Here is a 24,200-nt window from a genome sequence, read left to right on the forward strand (position 1 = left end):
ACGACTTGTAACATGTGCAGTGTAATGGCTAGAGTGTTGGACTCTGACCTGGGAGAGCAGGGTTCAAATTCCTCACTCAGCCATGAAGCTCACTGGGTGATCTTGGGCCAGTCACCAGCTCTCAGCCTGACCTACCTCACAGGAAGTATAAATGGGGAGGAGGGGAATCATGTATTCCACCTTTGAGCTTCTTGGACAGAAAGGTGAGATATAAATGTAATCAGTAAATAAATAATCTTCTTCCTTGCCTGAAAGTAATATGGACTACACCTGCAGCAAATTGAAGTTTATTTCTCTGAAGAACAGAAGGTAAAAACGAAGAAGCACAAGGACTGAAGCAGGAAGGTCAGAGGAAAGAAGACGAGAGCGGGGGCGCGGGGGGGGGCACTGCATGGGAGAACACAAGAAGAGCTGGCAGGATCAGGCAAAAGGCCCACCCAGCCCAGGACTCTGTTCTCATAGTGGTCTATCAGAAAGCCTTCTGAACCACTGAAATTAATGCATCATTTTCAGCACCTTTCAGACGAGAGTGGTTCTGACTATCTAAACAGAGGACAGCTGCAACAGGTGGGATGGAAGACTCTTAAGCATGGGTAGGCAAACTAAGGCCTGGGGGCTGGATCCGGCCCAATCGCCCTCTAAATCTGACCCGCGGACGGTCCGGGAATCAGCGTGTTTTTAAATGAGTAGAATGTGTCCTTTTATTTAAAATGCATCTCTGGGTTGTTTGTGGGGCACGGGAATTCATTCTCTCCCCCCCCCCGAAATATAGTCTGCCCCCCCCCAAGGTCTGAGGGACAGTGGACCGGCCCCCTGCTGAAAGAGTTTGCTGACCCCTGCTCTTAACCCTTCAAAACATATAAGACTTCACCAACACATGCAGAAAGAGAAGGGTGGTGATGGCCATGGACTGAGAGGTACAGAGGTGGCACTGTGCCAACCGAACCTGTCCAGGTGTGAAGAAGGCCGTCTCCCCGGATCCAGGATGTGATGGGCAAGTTTGCCAAGACTTATCAAGCTCACCGGTCATTATCCCTTCTTCCTCATCCACATGGGAATGAATGACAATGCCAGGCATAGCTATGAACACATCACATATGACTACAAAGTTCTGGATCTTGGGGCTCAGGTGGTTTTCTTGTCAATTCTATCTGCAAAAGGTAGAGGACCACAAACAGAGAGAAGAATGCTTCAGGAGAGTGACCAGCTACAGAGAGAGAATGGGCTATAGAAAAGTCTGGTTTGTGGGACAACAGTTAAAACTTTCTTATTGAACGACTTACTGGAGAGAGATGGGCTTCACTACACAAGACCTGGGGGAAATGTGCCTGGAAGAAGCATGGGGAACTTCATCAAGAGGGTTTTTAACTAAATTTTGTGGAAATAATAGCTTGCAGGTGAGTACAAAAGGGAAGCACTTAACACAGGGGTCTGGGCACTACAGGAGAAGCTGGGGGAGATTTGGGGTGGAGTGCCTAGCAAACCCCACACTATAAATAACAGGGGAGACAATGAAGCATCGCTCCTTGGACTATCCAAGACTTCTACTGACTCTACACGAAGGCACAAAGAATGGAAAAATAAACAAGACGAGCTTGAACTCCCAGGACAGGAAGGTAAATATAACAGGATAGGTATATCTAAGACTTGGAGGAATGACTCTTATGATTGGAATGTAGCAGTGGAAGGACAAATTGTTCAAAAATAATGTATGCAACAGGAAGGGAGGGGGACTAGTGCTATATGTCAAAAATATGTACATCTACACAGAAATTCTAGAGAGCGAACAAGGTAGTCCCATGGAAGGCACCTGGGTAAAAATTAACCAAGGAAAAAACATATTGTGATTGGAGAGCACCAAAACAAGGGGAAGCTGTGGCTTCCTTTTAGAAATGACAGATGTTTCAGAGAAGCAAGAATTAGTAGTCATGTGGCCTTCAAGTACCCTGATATATGCTGGGAGACAAACTCCATCAAGCATGGAATCTCCGAACAAATTCCAGGCATCCTCTTTCAAAAGGAAGGAAGGAATGAAGGGATTGGCTGTCCTTGACTCACTCTTAACCAATAGCGGCGAAGAGTTGGCCAATGACATTAAAGTAGTAGGGATGTGACCATGCAATGCTGGAATGCCTGATCTTACGTAGAATCAGTGTGAACGTAGTCAAATGTGTACCTTGGATTTTAGAAAAGCCGATTTGAATAAGCTCAGGGATATCCTAAGGACTCCATGGCTAGATCTGCTAAGGAGCCCTAAGTGGAAAGCAATTTAAATGAGAGAAATGGGGCACATTTTTTAAAAAATGAGAGAGGAGCTGAAAATACAAACAATAGGGCACTTCTAAGAAATGGAAGGAAGAGCAGATTCCCCAAGGAAGAATAGAGACAAATGACCAAAGCCTGCAAGGAGACTGTCAGGAAAGCTTGAGCTCAGAATGCACTGAGGCTGGTAATGGGTGCCAAGAGCAACAAAAGGGACTTTCCAGCTATACCGTATTTGAAACAAGAAGGAAGGAATAAGGAAGGCCTGCTGCTCAGTAAGGATGGTAGAATATTAACAGGTGGCAAAGAGAAAGCAGAACTGCTCAGCTCTTATTTGGCTTCCACCGTCTTCCAAAAGAGGAACAGGGTTCAACCTTGCCCATGTAGTGTGACTAGTGAGGTATCAGGATCCCTGCTCAAGACTGATAAGAACTGTGCAATCAAGCCTTTGGGGCCAGATGAACTTCTATCAACTTTGAGAAAGGGTGAGGAGTGGACTAGAGACAGGCAAACGTTGTCCCAATATTCAAAAAGGGGAAGGAAGAACCAGGAAAACGTCAGACTTGTCAGCCTGGTTTCATTACAAGGGAAGATACGAGAACAGATTATAAACGAGTCGATTTGTAAGCATTTTGATAGCAATGCAGTGATCAATAGGAGCAAGCATGAATTTGTCAAAAATAAATCCTACCAGGTTAATCCTATCTCTTTTTGGTCAGGTTGCTTGCTTAATGGAGCCTACAGCACAACACATGGAACCCTGGGGTAAACTATTTTATAGGTAAAGGTAAAGAGACCCCTGACCATTAGGTCCAGTCGTGACCGACTATGGGGTTGCGGCGCTCATCTCGCTTTACTGGCCGAGGGAGCCAGCGTACAGCTTCCGGGTCATGTGGCCAGCATGACTAAGCTGCTTCTGGCGAACCAGAGCAGTGCACGGAAACGCCGTTTACCTTCCCGCCGGAGCAGTACCTATTTATCTACTTGCACTTTGACGTGCTTTCCAACTGCTAGGTTGGCAGGAGCAGGGACCGAGCAACGGGAGCTCACCCCGTCGCAGGGATTCGAACCGCCAACCTTCTGATCGGCAAGTCCTAGGCTCTGTGGTTTAACCCACAGCGCCACCCGCGTCCCAATAAACTATTTTATACATTCCTATATATTTTGGGAGGAATTCAATCTCACACTAATGCACTCATTCTGTCAGGGCAAGCACTTCACTTCTGCTCACAGGCCTCATTAGTGGAATCCCACCCACTGTAACTCTCTTTTTAAATTTATTTTATGATATAGATCAGGGGTCTGCAACCTTTAAGACAAAAAGAGCCACTTGGACCCGTTTCCGAAGAAAAAAAAACTGGGGGCCGCAAAACACGTCATTATAAAAACAACTTTTTTGTCACTTTTTATTATTTCTTTGTTTGACCCCTCAGAATTACTCCTCCTCATAGAAATAAACATTAAATTAACAAGTTACCTTTTTGTGTGTGTGTGTTCTTCCCTTCAAAACAGTGACCAGCGTACATGCCCCCTTTCGATGCAGTGACCAGCGTACATGCCCCTTACAATGTAGCGGGCAGGCGGGAAGGTGACGTCAGGACGGTGCGTGACTAACACACGCACCACCCCCATTCGATGTCACAGCCAGTACAGCGCCCGCCACAGTGGGGAGTGTCGGGGCACACAATGCGCCTCCTCCCCTTGCTAGTATCCGCCCCGGAGCCGCGGCAAAGGTGTAAAAGAGCCACATGCGGCTCCGGAGCTGCAGGTTGCAGACCCCTGATATAGATCGTGATATAATTAGACCAATGAAATGTGTAGTAATCCTGTCATGAACTTGTATGACTGCTCTATATTGTATTTTGTTCTGTTTTCTTTATTCATTCTCATCACAATACTTAAATAAAAACATTTCATAGAAAATGGGAGCTAGAAGATCCCCTATCAGGAGGATTCACAGCTAGATCAGAAACCATCCTCAAGGAGTGCACATCCAATAGCTTCTCATCAAACTGAAGAGTGTTTTTGTGAGATGTCACAGGGCTCCATCTGGGCCTATACTCTTCAACACTTTTATCAATACTTAGCTTGGGGTAGTCAAAGATGTTCTGAACTACAACTCCCATCAGCTCAAGTCACCATGGCCAATGGAAGCGATGATGGGAGTTGTAGTTCACAATATCTGGAGAGTACCATGTTGGCTACCCCTGCATGTTGTAAACATCAACATGCAATGCAAGATGCACATAAATTCTCTGGGACAGCAGAGCTGAAGGAAGCACACTCTGACCTTTGCCACCATCCAGAGAGAGACTGCACCCTTTGCCTCCCAGACAAGGGGGGAAACAGCCTGGCCCCTTCCACAAGTCCAAGAAGGAGCAGCCGCAAAGAGCTTAGTTATTTACTCCCTCCCAAAAGAATACTTCTTTCCACCTGTCAATTGCTTTAAAAAGCACAATCAGAGGGGAAGATGCTCTGACCACATTCATTGAGTTGCCATATTTCAAAAAGTGAACACCCAGACACAAAAGTTGTTGAGCCAAAGTTGTAAAGCTATTTTGAGCTTTTTTAAAAGGAAAATCAGCACAGCAAAAATGGCATTGCTGACATGGCTTGCCATACGTCCGGATTTTCCTGGACATTTTTGCAGATTTCTGCCCGGACAAGGCTTCCCACTACAGTATTCTAGGTATGTCCGGGAAATTCTGGATGTATGGCAACCCCGCCATTCATCAAACAAAGACCTAAAGGTGCTGTATTTTGCGTATGTGAGTTTATTATTATTACTACTATCTGCTGTATCTTGAGAACCATTTGATTGAAAGGTGGGGTACAAAAGAGCTACGTAAATCCATTCCTTTCCCCCCCCTTTCCTTATACATTTTTATTAATTTTCCATTGATTATACATATATAGTCTAGATTACATAAGTTGCATATAACATAGCTGTTACAAGAATCATATATATAGTACACAGTTATTTTAGGCTCCGCCGAGCCTCAGACTTCCCTTCACTTCATTGGTAAGTATCAGATAATTTCTAAAGTTATGTTTTATCTCCTTTACATATTTGCCAAACACTGTTAAAGTTATTCTAACCCTGCCAGAGCCATCAAAGTTCTATACTTGTCTCTTATAAACGTCAGATATTTGTTCCAATTTTCATGAAACTTCTGGTCATCCTGGTCTCTTAGTCTTTCTGTTATTCTAGCTAGTTCATCATAATTTATCATCTTGATCTGCCAGTCATTTATAGTAGGTATTAATTCCGTTTTCCAGCTTTGGGCTAACATAGTTCTAGCGGCCGTTGTGGCATATAGAAACAGATTTTTGTCCTCTTTTTTGATTTCCTTGCCAACTATTCCTAGCAGGAAAGCTTCAGGCTTTTGGGGAAAAGTATATTTAAATCCATTCCTACCTGGAAGTGAAGAGCCACAGCAGGTTTAGCCATCAAGTGATTAAAATGTTCATGATATTGCGGTGAAAGGATGTCCTGGGACAAGGTCTCATACGGGTCAAAGGCTTGTTCCTAGGAAAAGAGAGCAAGCATTCCAAGCACATTATGGACAGAGGGAAAAGCACATTATGGGGCTGGATGGACTGAGAATTATACATGGATGGTGGTGGTTATATTGATTCTGCCGTTATGTGGGTATTGGAAGCCCAACCACCTCATCTGAACAGTGTCTCTTGAAGACTGACTGGAATTGGATATTTCAAATCTATTGAAGAAAGATGTGAAAATCTCTTAAACTGCATCCCAGTAGGTACTTTGTGAGGATTGGGCTCTGAAAAGTAATGAATAAATAACTGGAATACATTAATAGAGTGGACAACTTTATTTAGCTAGTAGGGATATTTGGAAAACACATCTGGATAATGTAAGATTTTGGCCACCACATGCAAAAGAAACAAAGAACTTCAGGACATTAAGGCATAAGTAACTTCAAAGCATTGCTGCTCCTTCTGATACTGGACATGTACTCTAATATACCTGGCCAACTATCAGGAATGATGGGTGCTGTAGACAAAAACATCTGGAAGACAGCACATTAGCCCCCTTCAGCAGGGTAAAGCATTTAATCAGTCTGTTTTGTACAGGCATATTTTTACAGATAGATCTGACAGCAAAAAGAGGCTAATGCAGCCTAAGGCCACCACAGAGGCTTCCTTTTGAAATATAGCAGCCATATTCAGACATGTTACTTGTGAGTAAAAGCCACTTGTAAGCGGGGATGAGGGTGCTAAGTTCCATTCTCATTTTGCTCTCCGGGAGTTGGAGGGTGGTGTTGGGGCAGGGGGACTCTCCACTGCAAGAAAAACACATTCTAATCCAGGAAGGAATTTGAGCTACGACACTCATGCTCAGCAACGCAACAAACTGAATGGCTTGGCCAACTCACCTCTGCAAGGTCCTCAAAACAACTTCCAGCCAGGGGGTGAGGACTGCTCTCATCAGTCATTTCCACAGTGTCCTCAATTAACCCCAGGAGCTTCACTGTCAGTTCATGGATATCTGTGATGTTGCTAAATATCATATCAATATCCTAAGGGAAAGAAAATCTCCCTGAATATGCACACATCTTTCTCCATCCTTATTTAAACGCACTGAAAATATATGGCAGGATCTCAATTAAATCAAGATGAAGGATCGGAAGAAAACGCTGCAGGTCATTTTGGAGTTCAAGACTAACAGCATTTTAACAGTCTGCTCCCTGCCTATCCCAGAAAATATTCTTACTATAGGAGATTTGGCCGCTCCTTCATGTACCTGCAGAGTTGTACAGAACTACTGTCCCCTTGCACAGATTGCATTCATATTAATAAGGCCTGCATGAAGATTCTTCATGTGCTGTGCCACCAGCATAAGCATATTCACAAGACAATATGCAACCTCTCTTTTCAGAAAGGCATTTGGGGTTTTATCATTACTGCAGCTGTTACGCTATACAAGGCTAGGTTTCAATTGTGGTTTCCAAACATTAATTTTTCATCACTAGTTTTCATTGTTGTATCTGAATGATGTGAACTGCCTTGGTTCCCTGGAGAAAGAAGCAATTCCTTTAAAAAACCAGCAGTCATGGGCTGCCTCTGTATTTGCCCTCTCTGTTTGGGCTAGAGAAGCAATTCTCTGGGACTTTCATACTGAAATTCCCACAATAAATCTGTGATAAAGGGAGGAATGCACTCTTAAAATGCTGCTGCAACCTATCTTCATAACTTCCTTTCAGAACTAAGGACTATCATATGGGGATTTGCGCTTTAGGCCATCATCAAGTTATGGCCAAAGGAAACCACACCAACCAAGAAACTTCTCAACAGTAACAGTCCACAGCCAACAGTCCAGACCCCTAAAAAGTTTCCAAGTAAGGTGTTCCTTGTGATAGCCAACCTGGTCTCTGCCTCTTCCCACTTCCACCTTGTTTGTGTCTCAAAGCACACAATTGTTTAAAACACAGAAGGGTTGGCACAGTAAAAGGCTTGACTTACATTAGGTGTGAACAGCTTTCTGTTAGACAGGAAGGCTTCTCTAAACACTTTTATTATTAGATTCAGCTCCCGGAGATACTGTCTTTCGTCTGCAATTTCAGTCCTGACCAGGTCATAGTAATTGAGTACACCTGAGGAAGAGGGCTCTTCTTCACAGAGAGAAACCAAGCCAATGTCATCCTGATCAAACATATCCATTAACACCTAAGAAGAAAACACACATTTCATTCATGCTCGACTTTTCTATAATCAAATATGAACTTAATGTCTGATTGCAAACGACTGAATCCAAGCCAGTCTTACAGGGTAATGTTACTATTTTATGGCATAAGGGTTCACAATCTCTGGGTAGAGTCTGGTAATGAAGAAATGTGTCCTGTAAAGTTTGTTGCTTATACAGAAACAATGAGGTTGTCGTTATTTTTTAATCATGTCAAGGTGGATTAGTTCTTAAGCAGTAACAAAAAACAAAAATCACAGCCCTATAATGAATCTGGATGTGTATGAAGCGCTTGCCATCTAAGCCCAGGATTTCCACGGCACCTCACCTTATCAGCGCACATTGATACTTTAATGTCCTGCTGCGAGATCTCAAAATGTCGTATGTTGAAAACATAATTGCCAGCGAGTTTTAAGATGTCCGCCGAAATATACTCCAGGACAGCCACGATATAAAGGGACACATGATAATCTATTTTATAGCCGAGCACCTCCTGAAATTCAACACAAAAAGGGGAAGTGTTAAAAAAATCACATTTATTTTTCCTCTGATTTAAACAAAGTCAGAAACCAGAAAGGGAGATGACAGTGACGTGGATTCCAAGAATGCATTTGAAGGTAGCGGCAACCATTATGAATCATGCCATACAGCAGCACTGCTGCCACAGAACCACCTTCCTGCTTGCACAGGAAGAGGAAGCTGCAGCCCCAACCTCTGCTGCCTCCTCCTCCCTCTTGGCAAGGGATTCTTCAGAATCATCCCCCCTGTTTCTGCTCACTTACTTGCTTCATTACATGCTGAGTCACGACAATATACACTACAAAGCTTGTGAATTTAAAAAGAACTGCCTCACTGCCTTTTATTTAACTGACTGGTTGCTGTTGTTGTTGCTGTTATTATTACAAACATACATTCTTTTATTTGTATGCCGCCTTTCCACAGTTCCAACCATGCTCAAGGCTGATTACAACATGAGATAAATATATAAATGCAACACAACAAAAGTAGTCATAAACAATAAATGCAGCATAAAAAATACACAACCAAACGGAACAATTTCCACATAAATCAAAAGATGCAAAATAAAGATACAGAAAACCAACAGCAACCACAACAGTAAAAAATCCCCCAACCCCCGGCAAACACCCCAGCTCATTATTGTTATTGTTGTTATTAATTCATTTATAAATAATTACTCAAGGCAACTTGCAAATAAAAAAAGAACTGTTAAAAGCATAAAGAAAACAATAATTTAAAAAAATTAAAAACTGATATAATTATTATAATTATTAATTAAATTTCTATACTGCCTTTCATCCGAAGATCACAGGGCGGGTTTACAATACAAAAACACAAAAATGCATACCATAATAACAAACAAAAACGATAACCCCGCATATATGTATAAAAACTATATACATATATAAAATATATTAAAACCATACAAATAATTACAATAAAAACAGCATGACACCTGCCCTTTAATTAAAAGCAGCCAGTTCCCAAAAGCCTGTTGGAACAAGAAAGTCTTCATCTGCTGGCAGAAAGGCAACCAGGTGAGAGACTAGATTCTTTACAGTGGGAGTTCCAAAGTCCGGGAGCAGCCACCGACAAGGCCGTCTCCCACATTTTATAAGACATCTGAAGGCAGCCCTGTTTAGGGAAGCTTTTAATGTTTGATGTATTACAGTATTTTAATATATTTTTTTGGAAGCCTCCCAGAGTGGCTGGGAAGGCCCAGCCAGATGGGTGGGGTATAAATAATAAATTATTATTATTATTATTATTATTATTATTATTATTATTATTATTATTATCCCCACCAAGTGGTCCTGTAGCGTGGCAGGGCTGAGTGAAGGACATCCCCAGAAGCGTGGAAAACCCAGGTAGGTTTGTATGATGGAGTACAGTCTTTCAGATAGCTTGGAACTAAGCCGTTTAGGGCTTTATAGGTCATAACCAGCACTTCCAATGATGGCTGGATTCTTATTGCTGTTGGTTTTTTTTTAAAATATAAATTGGGGGCATTACTTGCTTTAAAATGTTTCTGAAATTTAATAAGAGATTGAAAATGGCATTTTAAACCATCTGGTAGCTCTCAGTACAACATACCTTTAATAAAGGATGTATTTTGTCCACAGGCAGCAAGAGGGGACTTCTTCGTTTCCGCTTCTCAATAGCGGACTGTGCATCTGCAATCGCCCACTTATCAATGGGGTGAGGAAACGTCTTTTGAACTCGCTCCTGCACAAATGTAAAAAAAAGGGGTTTTTTAAAATAGCTGCTGGATTCTAAAAGGAAAAGCTGGTGCACACCCCCCTCCCACAGTTTCTTTCAGCGGCCACAATAGCATGGGAATTATTTCTTTGAGGCCGTATCCCTCTCCTCCCCACAGCCTTTTGCACCCAAACCTTTCTTTCAAATTGCTTCTCAAAAACCTATTATTGAGTTTTTCCTGCATGAAGACAAACCACAGTGGAGTAAACCAAGTACAATATGAGAAGACAAGAAAATGTGTGTTCTATCACAGTTCTTCCACAGGTTTGTTCATAGAATCATAGACTCTTAAGAGTTTGAAGAGACCCCGAGGGTCATCTAGTCTGACCCCCTGCAATGCAGGAATCTCAGCTAAAGCATCCATGACAGATGGCCACCCAACCTCTGCTTAAAAACCTCCAAGGAAGGAGAGTCCACCACCTCCCGTGGGAGTCTGTCCCACTGCTGAACAGCTCTTACGGTCAGAAGGTAACTTGAAGCCATTGGTTTGAGTCCTACCCCCCAGAGCAGGAGAAAACAAGCATTCTCCCTCCTCCATCTGACAGTCCTTAAGATATCTGAAGATAGCTATCATGTTTCCTCTCAGTCTCCTCTTTTCCAGGCAAAACATACCTAGCTCCTTCAAGCACTCCTCATATGGCAACAGAAAAGCAGTTTCTCGTGTACAGTGGTGCCTCGCAAGATGAAAAGAATCCGTTCTGTGATTCTCTTCGTCTAGCGGTTTTTTCGTCTTGCGAAGCAAGCCCACTGACGGATTAGCGGATTAGCGGCTTATCTGCTGATCGGATCAGCTGATAAGCAGCTTAGCGGCTTAGCAAAAGGGGGGGAGGGGAAAAAACCAGCAGGAACTCGCAAGACATTGTCGTCTTGCGAAGCAAGCCCATAGGAAATTCGTTTTGCGAAGCACCTCCAAAACGGAAAACTCTTTCGTCTAGCGAGTTTTCCGTCTTGCGAGGCATTCGTCTTGCGGGGCAGCACTGTATACGTTTTGCCAAATGCAACTCACTGAACACAAGGGCTTGCCGTAAGAGCAAAGCAACTCTCCAACCCTTGCACTGCTTTGTGCTCAGAAGACACGGCTGATTAATACATTCCTGCTACAGAAGACAGATGCACATGCTGCCCAGTTCCTTAAACCAGGGCTTTGCCTGTTCCACAGATCTGCACCTGCACAATGCAAGCATAATTTTCAGTGTCTATTTTCTCAGTTCAGGGAAGCAGACCACATTCTCTCCATCAGGCTTGCTCCCATCATGATTCAGCTTGGATTGCAGTAAAGGCTTTTCAGTTCCTCTTTCTCCTACCAACATTGTTTGGTAAGGAAACACCTGGGCCTTTTCCCCTCGCATTCGTACCTCTACATCTTGAAAAGTCCGTGGCTGTGCAATGCATAGCTTGTTTAGCAACTGAAGGATTAACTCCTCGATGTAGTAGAGGGAATCTTCCTTGGCTGAAAGGTTGGGGTGGACTTGCTGCTGTACCTGCACAAAGATTTTATTTTATTTTAATTCAGCCAGAAAACAGAGCGACAGAGATACTGACAACAAGGCCCTGCTCATCATTTCAAAGCCCCAGTTTCTCCAGCACATCCCAAAACAAAATGTGAGAAAATGAATTCCTATGCAGTGATAAAAGTTAAATTTTACTTCATTAACTAAAAGTCTCTCCCTAACTGCCCATAGCCTTGGTCTGCGAAAATGACAATGCTGTGCTGCTAAAGAATTGCCAGTCATTCAGCAAGTTATGTCCCTTATTCTAATCTAGGAAACAGAAACTAACTCAGTGGTTCTGCTGAGACTACGAGGAGGCAAAAGGGATCAAAGTGTCCAATTAAAATAGAAGAAGTTAAACATAATTGCTGAAGTACAGACTGTTTATTTTGAAATCTCTTCCATGAGAATGAAGTTAATGGTTACTTATAACTATTTATAAAATTGCTGACAGGCTCAGAAACTCTTAAAGCAGCCAGCCCTGTTCTGTCAATCAGACACACTATCAAGGAGGAGAACTGTGCAGATGAACGTAAGAAATTAAGCCTTGGAATTATGGTGTAGTTAACTGCCACTCCAGCTACTTCCCTGACATAAACATTTAGAAGTGTTACAGCAACTTGTTCCTTAAGTTGTTAACTTCTTCCTTCCCCCCTGGGTTTTCTGCCGATGTGTACTTTGTGCTGGGAAAAATATATTGTCCTTCTCCCATGCTCCCTTATTTGCATGTAGCTTTCCCCTGATGAACGTCTCCACCCATCTGCATCCTTGACATGCGTCTTCTATCAAGCTTGGACTGCCATTAGATTTTAGGTCTCAGGGCAGATGAAAGGTTCTGCTGGGTGTGAACAGAATGCAATGTTTGAAAAGTTTAAAGCATATAAACACAAAGTTACTATAGGCTTAGAGGAAGCAAAGATGAGGAACTGAATTGAAAACCTGCTCTGGTATTGGCTGAGGAAGAGGATACCCACTCAAAACACTTCAGTGTTCATTTTTAGCTACTATAATTTTGCTTCTAGACTGCCCGCCATCCAATGATCACGGGGAGGTATACAACAATATATAAAACCAAAAACTGCAGACATATAAAGCATATTATGCAATGGAGTCATCTCCAGAACTCCAGTGTCGGCCGAGCTGTCTCTTGGTATGTTCTTTTGTAGGGTGACCCTATACATGCTTACCCAGAAGTAAAAGTTCAGTGTGGCTTACTCCTAGGCAAAAAGGCATAGGACTGAAACTTTGCTTTGAAATACCTGATGCTCCATGCTTGTGAAAGCCCAATTCAATCATAAAAATTGGTAAAGCTACATTTAAAAGTTACTTTAACTTGGAAGGAATAGCGAATTTGCATGTGTATGGATCTCATAGAGGTCAATGAGTTCTAAGCAGAAATAAATCTGTACACAATCGCAACCAATGTTGTATGTACTCAGTCAGCCCATACTTTCGAATGGATCTGAAATATCTACTATCAGACTTTCCCCCAAAAAAGATGTCATTTAAAAATGCCTTAAAAACAGTTTTCCATGTGTAAAATCAAAGGTTATTTGTTTAGATAAACTACAGCTACTTGTGTGGGGAAAGGAACTATTGCTTTCTATTTATTGATTGAGAAGACATTCCATCAGCTGGCTCACGCTAAACTGCCACCACTGAACCCCTTTCTGGGCCCAAAAATGGCCTGAGGACCTATGATGTTTTTTGCTGCTGCTGCTGCTGCTGCTGCCGCCGCCGCCTTGTTAAAGGTAAAACAGATCACAGCCTGGTGAATTCCTGCATGAGATTCCCAGGAAGCCTTGATTTAGTTGCTCTTTACTCAAAAGAAAATTGGAATGGAAATGCAGTAAGAATGAATCTACAAGGGTAAATTAGAATTTCAACACATTTCAGTCCTGAACCCAGTGGGACTTATTTCTAAGTAATCATGCAACAGAACAACAAAGGTGGCATCTTACTTTCATAGATTGGTTTTAAAATAATAGTCTCAATACACCTGCTGATTTATGTTCAAGGCATCACTGAAAGACGTACTAGTAGTCTTCTCATTCCTCCTACTCTGTATCTCACACAATTTTTTACAGCCATACTAATGTCTGGAGCTGCTGTAAGAACACCTGCCTGGGCAGCTCACCCTCAGAATGGAAAGGGGAAAAACATACAGTATATGGCTGCTAGAGGTACAAATCAGTTTACAATAAACACAGTTGCATATGACAATCTCCTGTACAATGGTACCTTGGGTCAAGTACTTAATTCGTTCCGGAGGTCCGTTCTTAACCTGAAACTGTACTTGACCAGAAGCACCACTTTAGCTAATGGGGCCTCCCGCTGCTGCCGCGCCGCCGGAGCACAATTTCTGTTCTCATCCTGAAGCAAAGTTCTTAACCTGAAGCACTATTTCTGGGTTAGCGGAGTCTGTAACCTGAAGCGTATGTAACCTGAAGCGTATGTAACCCGAGGTACCACTGTACTTCAACAAGAAATAACAGTGCTCAATAATCTGTTAGTATACTTTTGCAAAAGAAACAAAGATGCAAGGTTCTTTCTGAACATTTGGTGGAGTTCCTAGCACTCAGTATTTCCCTTCCAATCTGACACTCAGCAGTTGCTCTTTAACCAGTGGAAAGTGCTTTCGAGGTTCCCCTGTTCCTCTTCCCGCTTTTTCAGAAAGTGGGGGAGGGGAATATAAAAAAGCACCCAGAATTACACAGCAGTCTCTTTTGGGAAAGCGTTTTGATACAAATTTATCCAGAAGTCTTTTGTTCAAATTCAGTCTAGAGTTTTGCCAGAGGTGGGTGGGGAGCGCCTGAGAAGGGATGCCACTGTTACAAAATTGTAACCATGCAACAGCTTTTGCCTCAAGCGGACAAAATAATTCTGAGCCATTTGCCAGTCTCCTGTGCCTGGAGACTGACTGGTGCTGGGCTAATAGTAAGCAACATGAATCCTGTACATATATGAAAAGGGGGAACAGACATCTGTGTCATGATGGAAATGGTGCAGATATGATCATCTGTGTGTGCATGTGTGCGTACACAATGACAATTGTGCATTTTTCCTGTGTGCGTGGGACATAATGGGCATGGAAGATATTGTGTAAATACAAAAACGGGGGCTGTAACCTATGGGTGGATGCTCTACAAAGAATGGAGTATTTTGATTGAAGAATATGTGCACAGTGCTTGCAATAAGCAAACTTGCATATTTAGGAACAAAGGCAGGAGTGGAGAGTATTTGCAACAGGTCTCTGACACTATTGTTTCTGCAGAGGAGCGTGACAGTAAAGGACCATCACATTTCCAAGATGGGAGCCAACACTTCGTCTTTGAGAAACCCCACAATCTGATCCTTTTATTTTTTAAAAAAAGCTTCGGCCTTACCTATGGCATAACCTTAGAAATGTTATTTATTAGAAGCTGTTCACAACCCACCCTTCACCCAAATGTCCCAGAGTAGGAATATATACACAATCTGAAACAATGGCATCAAAGCAAACGACTTCAGTTCCAAATATCCCGTTGCAAGGGAAGCAAGGAGAGAAGAAGGCATAAACAGAAACGTGCTCAATTCTTCTCCTCACCCACTAAAGCCTGGACAAAATTGTGCGTCTTGGGAAGAAAAGTGCAGGGTGACGGAGAGTGCAGGGAGATTGCTGTGTTGGGATTGGGGTGGCAGGTGTATTGAGAGAGATCCTAAGGGGAAAAACAGGGCTGTGGACAGGGGGAAGGAGCGCCTGGATGGTCTCAGCTTGAAGGAGAAGCGGGATGCACCTGCCTTGGCCAAAACATCTGGAGACTCCTATCAGAGCCCAAGACAGCTGGACTGGCTGGGGCTGATGGGAGCTGTAGTTCAGAACGCCTGGTGGGTGCCGGCTGTTTTTAGGTGGAGCTGAGGGAAACGCTCGTGTTTAGGGAGGGTTTCTGGGGCAACCAAAGATTTATCTACAGTCATACCTCGGGTTACAGATGCTTTGGGTTGTGTGATTTCGGGTTGCGCACCGCACTGAACCCAGAAGTGCCAGAATGGGTTACTTCCGGGTTTCGGCGCTTGTGCTTGTGCAGAGGTGCTAAATCGCGCTTTTCGCATGCGCAGAAGCACCAAATTGCGACCCATGCGTCGCAGACACAGCACTACGGGTTGTGAACGTGCTTCCTGCATGGGTCACGTTCGCAACCTGAGCGTCCACTGTATTTTATTTCAACATCTATTCCACCCTTCCCAAGGAGAGGCGAAATTGGCCAATGGTACCCTGACACGGGGACGTGGGTGGCGCTGTGGGTTAAACCACAGAGCCTAGGGCTTGCCGATCAGGTCGGCGGTTCAAATCCCCACGACGGGGTGAGCTCCCGTTGCTCGGTCCCAGCTCCTGCCAACCTAGCAGTTCGAAAGCACGTCAAAGTGCAAGTAGATAAATAGGTACCGCTCCGGCGGGAAGGTAAACAGTGTTTCCGTGCACTGCTCTGGTTCGCCAGAAGCGGCTTAGTCCTGCTGGCCACATGACCCGGAAGCTGTACGCCGGCTACCTTGGCCAATAAAGTGAGATGAGAGTTGGCCACGACTGGACCTAATGATCAGGGGTCCCTTTACCTTTTTACCCTGACACGAGGCTAGCGTGCCGTTTGTGGCAGATAACAGGTACAGATGCTTTTCTTCTAGGGCAGTGATGGCCAAACTCGGCCCTCCAGCTGTTCTGGGACTACAACTCCCATCATCCCTAGCTAACAGGACCAGTGGGCAAGTATGATGGGAATTGTAGTCCCAAAACTGCTGGAGGGCCAAGTTTGGCCATCACTGTTCTGTGGGGTGGGGGGAGAAGGTGCCAGTACCTTTGAGGACCCCCAGGTTAAAAAAACACTGAAGAGATATATAGATATATATCGAATTGTTCTCAAAGCTACAGTGGTACCTCGGGTTAAGTACTTAATTCGTTCTGGAGGTCCGTTCTTAACCTGAAACTGTTCTTAACCTGAAGCACCACTTTAGCTAATGGGGCCTCCCTCTGCTGCTGGAGCCCGATTTCTGTTCTCATCCTGAAGCAAAGTTCTTAACCTGAAGCACTATTTCTGGGTTAGCGGAGTCTGTAACCTGAAGCGTCTGTAACCCGAGGTACCACTGTATTCTGTTTTCTAGTTCTGCTACCCGCCTGATAGTTTTTGGACACATTAGTATACTTTCATAAACCCAGCAAAAACTAGTTGTGGAGACAGCGAGGGGCTGGGAAAGCGGATTATTATGGGGTGGGGTCTCCGTGGGTGTGTTCGCAGGTGCGCGCCAGGCGCCTCTGAGGTAAACGAAGGGGATGCTGTCTGAGGAGAGGGCAGAGGGGCCTCCTGATTGGAGGAAGAGGGCGAAAGGGGCGTTCCCTGGAGGGACAGGACCGGTGGCTGGCGCCCCCCCCCCCGAACCTTTCCGTGAGGTAAACTTGGGAGGCGGGCGAGCGCTAGGGAGGGGGAGGGGGAGCGCTGGGCGGATTGGGCGGTGGGGTCCCGTTGCCTAGGAGACGACGTTGTCGCCGGGGTAACAGAGGGCTCCCGCCGCCGCCGCCCCCCACCCCCCAGGTGCGCGCGCAAGAGAGACCGACAAGAGAGAGGGGTGCGCGCGCATGACGGGGCGCCCGCCGGCGGAGAAAAGGGAGGCTCGGAGCGAGCGACTGACCTTGCGCAGGGCCGGCACGAGGAGCCCCCGCCATTTCTGCCCGTTCTCCTCGCTGAGGAACTCGTAGGGGGGCGGCTGAGGCGGCTGCATAGCCCCCTCCCCGCCTTCCCGCCCCCTCGTGAGGAGAGGGGGGAGGGGCGCTCGCCCCCTCCCCGGCCCTGGCTACCCGCCGGCGAGGCCCAGCCCAGCCAGCCGCGGGCGCATCCGCGTCTCCCCCAGGCCGCCGCCGCCGGCCCCGCCGCAAGCCGCAGCAGGCGCCGCCGCCGCCGCCGCCGCCGCTCCGCTTTCCCAAGCCTGGGCCGCGGCCGCCTCTGTCCCGGACACACTGCGCAGGCGCAGCGGCCGGCCTCTGGTATTTTATTTTTTCCCCCTCTCCTCCTCACTCTCTTCCCCCCTCCCTCTCGAGCTAGGCCTCGCCTCGCCCTCTAGCGGCCCAAGCGGGGAAAGGCAGGGGAGGAAACCTAGAGGCGGGTACCAATCAAAAGGGGGCGGGGCCTGAAGAGGGGCGGGGCCGAAGGCTCGCCTCTTCCTCCTGGGCGTTGGGGAAAAGGGGCGGGGAAAGGAGTGCAAATCGCTGTGCGGAAAGTGAAAGCGGTGACGTCGTCCCGCAGGCTTGTCCGTTTTGCTCTGCAAGCGTTGGGGAACTATCCTGGGCTAGGACTATAAAGGGGTATTTAGGGACATAGTAGTGCCTTGCGTGCTCTGGCCCATGGGGTCACAAAGAGTCAGACACGACTAAACGACTCAACAACAACAAAGTGTTACACTCCTGCCAACCTAGCAGTTCGAAAGCATATCAAAGTGCAAGTAGATAAATAGGTACTGCTCCGGCGGGAAGGTAAACGGCGTTTCCATGCGCTGCTCTGGTTTGCCAGAAGCGGCTTAGTCATGCTGGCCACATGACCCAGAAGCTGTATGCCGGCTCCCTCGGCCAATAAAGCGAGATGAGCTCCGCAACCCCAGAGTCGGTCACGAGTGGACTTAATGGTCAGGGGTCCCTTGACCTTTTAGTGTTGCTACAGGGATGCGGGTAGCGCTGTGGGTTAAACCACTGAGCCTAGGACTTGCCGATCAGAAGGTCGGCAGTTCCAATCCTCGTGATGGGGTGAGCTCCCGTTGCTCAGCCCCTGCTCCTGCCAACCTAGCAGTTTGAAAGCACGTCAAAGTGCAAGTAGATAAATAGGTACCACTCTGGCAGGAAGGTAAACGGCGTCTCCGTGCGCTGCTCTGGTTCACCAGAAGCGGCTTAGTCATGCTGACCACATGACCTGGAAGCTGTACGCCGGCTCCCTCGGCCAATAAAGCAAGATGAGCGCCGCAACCCCAGAGTCGGCCACGACTGGGCCTAATGGTCAGGGGTCCCTTTACCTAGTTTTGGCACCTTTGTTCTGGCAAAATACAGGGTGGGTGGGGCTTTCCCCCCTATCTGGTGCTGAAGTGACTTCAAAGTAATCCATTACAATCTATTGCAGCCTAACAGAATAACCCCTCTGGAATTTGTCACACATGCACACGCACGCAGACATACATGAATTTGTACAGATGTGCTTGGCTACCCAGAGCTTAAAACCTTTCACACACTCCTCCAAGCTCATGCATTTGGAGAGGATCCCTAACTTGGCAGAGAGAGATAGAGAAGACCTGAAATTCAGGACAAAACTATCAATATGGAATGTAGCATTTTACATGGACATATGGGACAAGGTGGCAACCCTAGGAGGGGGCAGCTTCGGCTGTTGCAAAATTCCAATGCAGATGGAATATTGATCGGGCTCTTTAGGGGCACCTTGCAGCAGACAGCCGGCATGGCCAATAGTGTTAACAGGCCTTATATTCGAAGGACACTTCCATACTGTAACTATTTTGGGGTGAGAGCCAGTCGTGTACCTGCAGGTTCAGGTTGCGCACTTAAAAGTTGATTGGGAGTTCTCCACAGGACTTTTTGCAGTGAGGAAGCAGAGGTCAAAGTGCACTGGAAAGTGTGGAATGGCACTTGCTTGACACAATGCCATCTAACGTTTCTGCAAACAAATCAGAATGAATTCTCAGTAACTGCTAACATAAGAAGAGTCTTCTGAATCAGGCCAAGGATCAGTCTAGTCCAACATCCTGTTCTCGCAGTGGCCAACCCAATGCCTCAATGGGAAACCTTCAAGCAGAAGGACATGAGTGCAGCAGCTCTCTGCCCACCTGTGATTCCCAGCAATTGGTATTAAGAGGTGTACTGCCTCTGACAGAGGAGGCAGGACATGAACATCATGGCTAGTAGCTTCGGATAGCCTTGTCTTCCATGAATGTGTCTAATCCTGTTTTAAAGTCATCCAAGTAAGTGGCCATCACTGCCTCTTGTGGGAGTTCCATAGTTCAACTATGCTGTGCGAATTTATGTAATGTGAATCTTCCAATATTCGGCTTCATTAAATATCCATGAATTCTGAGAGAGAGAGAAAATCTTCTCACTCCACTTTCTCCAAGCCATGCATAATTTTATACACCTCCGTCATATCACCTCTTGCCTTTTCTCTAAGCTAAGAAGTCCCAAACACTGCAACCTTTCTTCATAGGGGAGTCCCTCCATTCTCTTGATCATTTTGCTTGCCAGTTTCTGGACCTTTTCAGACTCTACAGTGTCATTTTTTTAAAAAAGATTTTTATTGATACAAGAAAAAAGAAAAAAACCACAAATACCAAATTACACACAAGAATAACCATAGACACATAATTTTCTTAGCAAACAATAAAACATATATTGGTCTTAACACTAAAGACCCAACCTCCCGTCTATTTCATATTTCAATTTCATATTACTTATTGCCAATACACACTTTTATCATAATTAAACTTATTCTTAATAAATCTAATTTCTTATATCTACCTTGCAACTATTACTGAAGTTCCTCGAATGCTGCAACAGAATTTAAACTACTATATTTATTTTTCAAAATAAAAAAAATTCCTTCCTGTAGCACCTTAAAGACCAACTAAGTTAGTTCTTGGTATAAGCTTTTGTGTGCATGCACACTTCTTCAGATACACTGAAACAGAAGTTGCCAGATCCTTCTATATAGTGAGAAGGTGGGGAGGGGTATTACTCAGAAGGGTGGTGGGAATTGGAGATTGGCAGATAGCTGAGAGGAGCCTGTTGACGACTCTTAACGACTGTAATAGGTCTTACAGGAAAAGGCAAGGGGTGAGAAGGTGAGAAATGGCTTAGTCATGTATAATGAGATAAGAATCCAATGTCTCTGTTCAGACCAGGTCTCTCCATTGTTTTAAGTTTGGTAAGTTTTCAGATATTCTTTGGAAACCTCCCATTTTGAAACAAATTCCTGTTTTGATTTATTCTTTATTTTTTCTGGTAGACCATCTAATTCGGCATATTCTGTCAGCTTTTGGATCCAATGTTGTATAGAGGGGATTTCATTATTCTTCCATTTTGCTGCGATCAAAACTCTTGCTGCCACCGTCTCATATAAAAAGATACCCTTCCTCTTTTGTGGAATATCCAAATCCTACAGTGTCATTTTTAAATGAGAACTGTGCACAGCATTCCAAATGTGGCCACACATAAGATTTGTATAATGACATTATATTGACAGTTTTATCTTTGGTTCCTTTCCTAATGATCTGTAGCATGGCATTTACCTTTTTCACAGCTACTGCATATTGTACTTGCTGTCATCATCTAACCTCCCCGTAAACTTTTTGGAAACAAATTAGGATGAATATTCAATAAACAGGTTGTCTGGAAGTTACCCAATAACATTTGCAGTGTTACAGGTCTCCTGTGCTAGCTGTAGTAGAAATTATCATGAGGTGAATGCAAATGTGGCGACAGAAGAGGCCTTAGTGGCTGCATTATTGAAAATAAACGATTCGCTGGAACAACTTCACAAGAAAACAGATGTGATAAATGTGAAAATGGATGCTGCAAATATTGAAATTGACTTAATTGTAGAAAGTTTAAATAACTTGGGACAAAAGGTGAATACTGATTCAGAAACCACCCAGAAATTGACACAGGAATCTACTCTGATACGGCAAACTGCAGATGAAGTCAGGGAAAAAACCCTTGCTGCTGAATCTAAAGCAGTACAACTGGAGAGGAGAGTCCCATCCATACAAAGACAACCTGATGAACATAAGCTGACATTCGTTATGATTGAACTTAAAGAAGAACAGATGAATTTGAGGACCAGAGCCCTATCTGAACTGGAAAAGGAAAGCTTGACAGAGTTTCAGGAGGCGACAGGACTAACATTGGTTGAGAAAGAGAGGTATTTGGGGGTTAGTATGGCCGCCAAAAATATGAATCTGTTTAAGGATAACTGTGAAGGATGTTGGATTGAAGAGAAGGGGGATTTGGAAATATGGACAAATCAGAAGTTGTTACTGTTGGGCCGAGTTACTGTGGTGGGGATGAGGGCTGCTGTGTTGCTGGGGATGTTGCTTTTGTTTCAAACATTGCAAGCTTTGGATGGGATGGAGGGTCTCAGGAGGTGGCAGAGGGATGTTTCTAGAGTTGTTTGGCAGGGCAGGAAGTCTTGAGTAAAACTTAAGATATTGATGGATGCCAAAGAAGGAGGTGGACCTGCCCTGCCAGACCTTTAAATTTCGTTGTGAACCATCTGCTTTTTGCTGGTTGAGAGAATGGTTGCTTCTTGAAAGCACTGAAGTGTTGGACAATGGCAGACGAAGTTGATGGACTATATGGAATTGGCGGAAATGACTGGCAAGATCCGAGACCAGGGAGAAGAGTCGGTGGAAGAAGATTGGAAAAAATTTAAAGACTATTTATAGAAATATTGTAAAATTAAGGAATGTTAGAAAAATGTTGGAATGAAGTTATATGGCTTTAGTAGAAATGTCATAAGGAATTAAGTATAAATAGATTAATAGAAAATTAGAAGTGGAATACAAAAAGGGAGGTGTGAGGAGGTCGCTGGAAATAAGGGAATGAAATATAAGATATTGAAAATGTTTGAGGTGTTTTTAAATTGTTTTTGTTTGTTTTTGCTTTGTTTTGTTAGTCCATGTAGCGTTTTTGTATTGTATTTGTATTGTTTTTCTTCTTTTCTTTTTTGTTTGTAGTGTTGTGTTGGAAATGTTGAAAAAGTAATAAATATCATTTTTTTAAAAAAGAATGCAAATGTGGCATTGTATTTTGTTAACATTTGTATAAAAGTGTGTACTAGAGGTTAGCAGTTGACGATCCCAGGGTTAAATCCAGGCACAGGCCCTGTGGATCCTGCAGTTGCCAACACAGGGACAAGTAGGGGTATGGAATGAGCAGTATTCATAGTATAAACAGCTGGGTTGGTTGCCAGTTTCTTTCTTGGCCCAATTCACAGTGCTCACAATGTTTAAAGCCACAAGTGACTCAAGATGCAAATATCTGAAAGACTGCCTCCTTCCCTACAGACCCTCTCAGGTGTTAAGATTGGCAGAAGGGGTCTGCTTGGTAGTTTGGGTGGGACAGCTGCCTGGGAGCATGTTCTCTGTGAATAATAATAATAATAATAATAATAATAATAATAATAATAATAATAATAACCTGCCCTTCTGGCTGGGTTTTCCCAGTGGTGGAATTCCCTCTCCATAGGTGTGTCCAGCCCTTTCATGTAGTTTTTATGGGATGTTGAAGATGCACATCTTTGACACATGAAATATGTATTTTAAAACACACCCTAGTCTATTCATTGTAATATGTTTTAGCTTTTTTATAATGTATTTTTTAACTGTTGTAACCTGTGCAGGGAACTAATGGTGAAGTGCAGGTAAGGAATCTAGTAAATATTTGTGGAAAATTGCAGTCAAACATAACTATGTATGAGTGCTAGTTAGTACATGAAGGGGTTAAGACTACAGAGTTAGATTGTAGACTCAGCTGGGTCACTTCTCTGATAAAGGGGAAGTGAAGCCTTCTCTTCCCGTCCTCTCTCTTCTTGCCGTATAACCTATGAGGAAGGATGTGTCTTAGCTTTGATCCCAGCTTCGAGCATGGGTTTGAAGTTATCTTTCTGTTTTTTCTACCCAAGAGTATTCTGCCTGTGTTCTCCTTGCTGCTGCTACATTAAATGCATGAATCTGACCTTTGGAACATTTTGTAGTTAAAGCATTTTATGCTTACTGTGTGATCTGTTCATTGCAAGATGGGTAGAAGGCGAGGCACACAGTTTGCAAGTGGACTAAACATGTTAAAAGGGTCTAACATCCTAGTTTCCTCCCATATTAATATAAAGACGTCATCAAATCACTCAGGGGATGAGAGTCTTGTATGGGAGTCTTGTATTTTGCCCTGCAACCTGCCTCCCTCACAAGTTAACTGTGCTACTGAGCCAAGTTTCAGATGATGTTATTAATTTGGAAAAGCCTAATCAATTTAGGGCCAGCTTATCTAAAATAATGTTAAAATAAAGACTTATTCCATATAGACCTGCCTGTTCACTAAAATCTTTGGAGGTTGCCCTCAGCCTACAGAGGTCTGGCAAAGCCTACCAAGGGCCTTCTCTGCAGTGGGCCCCTGTGTGTTGAATGAGGTATAGCAGGCACCTAATGTGGTGAGCTTTCACCAACTGTTTAAAACATACTTATTTACCCAGGCTTTTAACATAACTGTATTCAACTGTGACAAACTTGTACAGGAGGTAAATGTACATGATGGGTATTTTTGAAGATTTCCTGGATAGGAAAAGTATCCATTCTAAAAAGTACAATATTACTGAAGGTATTGCTTTTATTTTTGAATATAATGTTGCATGTACTGCTTAATGTGATGATTAATTGCCAAAGGTTAATGT

The 24,200-nt window shown here is 44.2% G+C and overlaps 1 protein-coding gene across 1 annotated transcript in view; it reads right to left on the reverse strand.

Annotated features, from left to right (window-relative positions):
- The window catches only part of SOS2 (SOS Ras/Rho guanine nucleotide exchange factor 2), a 42,590-nt gene extending 24,983 nt beyond the window's left edge, over positions 1-17,607 (reverse strand). Inside the window, exons 1-7 of the mRNA XM_081195472.1 lie at positions 17,401-17,607; positions 11,605-11,730; positions 10,085-10,216; positions 8,301-8,465; positions 7,753-7,956; positions 6,666-6,809; positions 5,681-5,791 (exon numbers count right to left, since the gene is read on the reverse strand). Coding sequence (XP_081051598.1) covers positions 5,681-5,791; positions 6,666-6,809; positions 7,753-7,956; positions 8,301-8,465; positions 10,085-10,216; positions 11,605-11,730; positions 17,401-17,490 — 972 coding nt within the window. The 5' untranslated portion in view covers positions 17,491-17,607. The remainder of the gene's footprint in view (positions 1-5,680; positions 5,792-6,665; positions 6,810-7,752; positions 7,957-8,300; positions 8,466-10,084; positions 10,217-11,604; positions 11,731-17,400) is intronic.
- Positions 17,608-24,200: the final 6,593 nt, after the last annotated feature.

This window comes from Podarcis bocagei (assembly GCF_964188305.1).
Source record: "Podarcis bocagei genome assembly, chromosome: 1".
In the NCBI taxonomy this organism is placed as follows: Eukaryota; Metazoa; Chordata; class Lepidosauria; order Squamata; family Lacertidae; genus Podarcis; species Podarcis bocagei.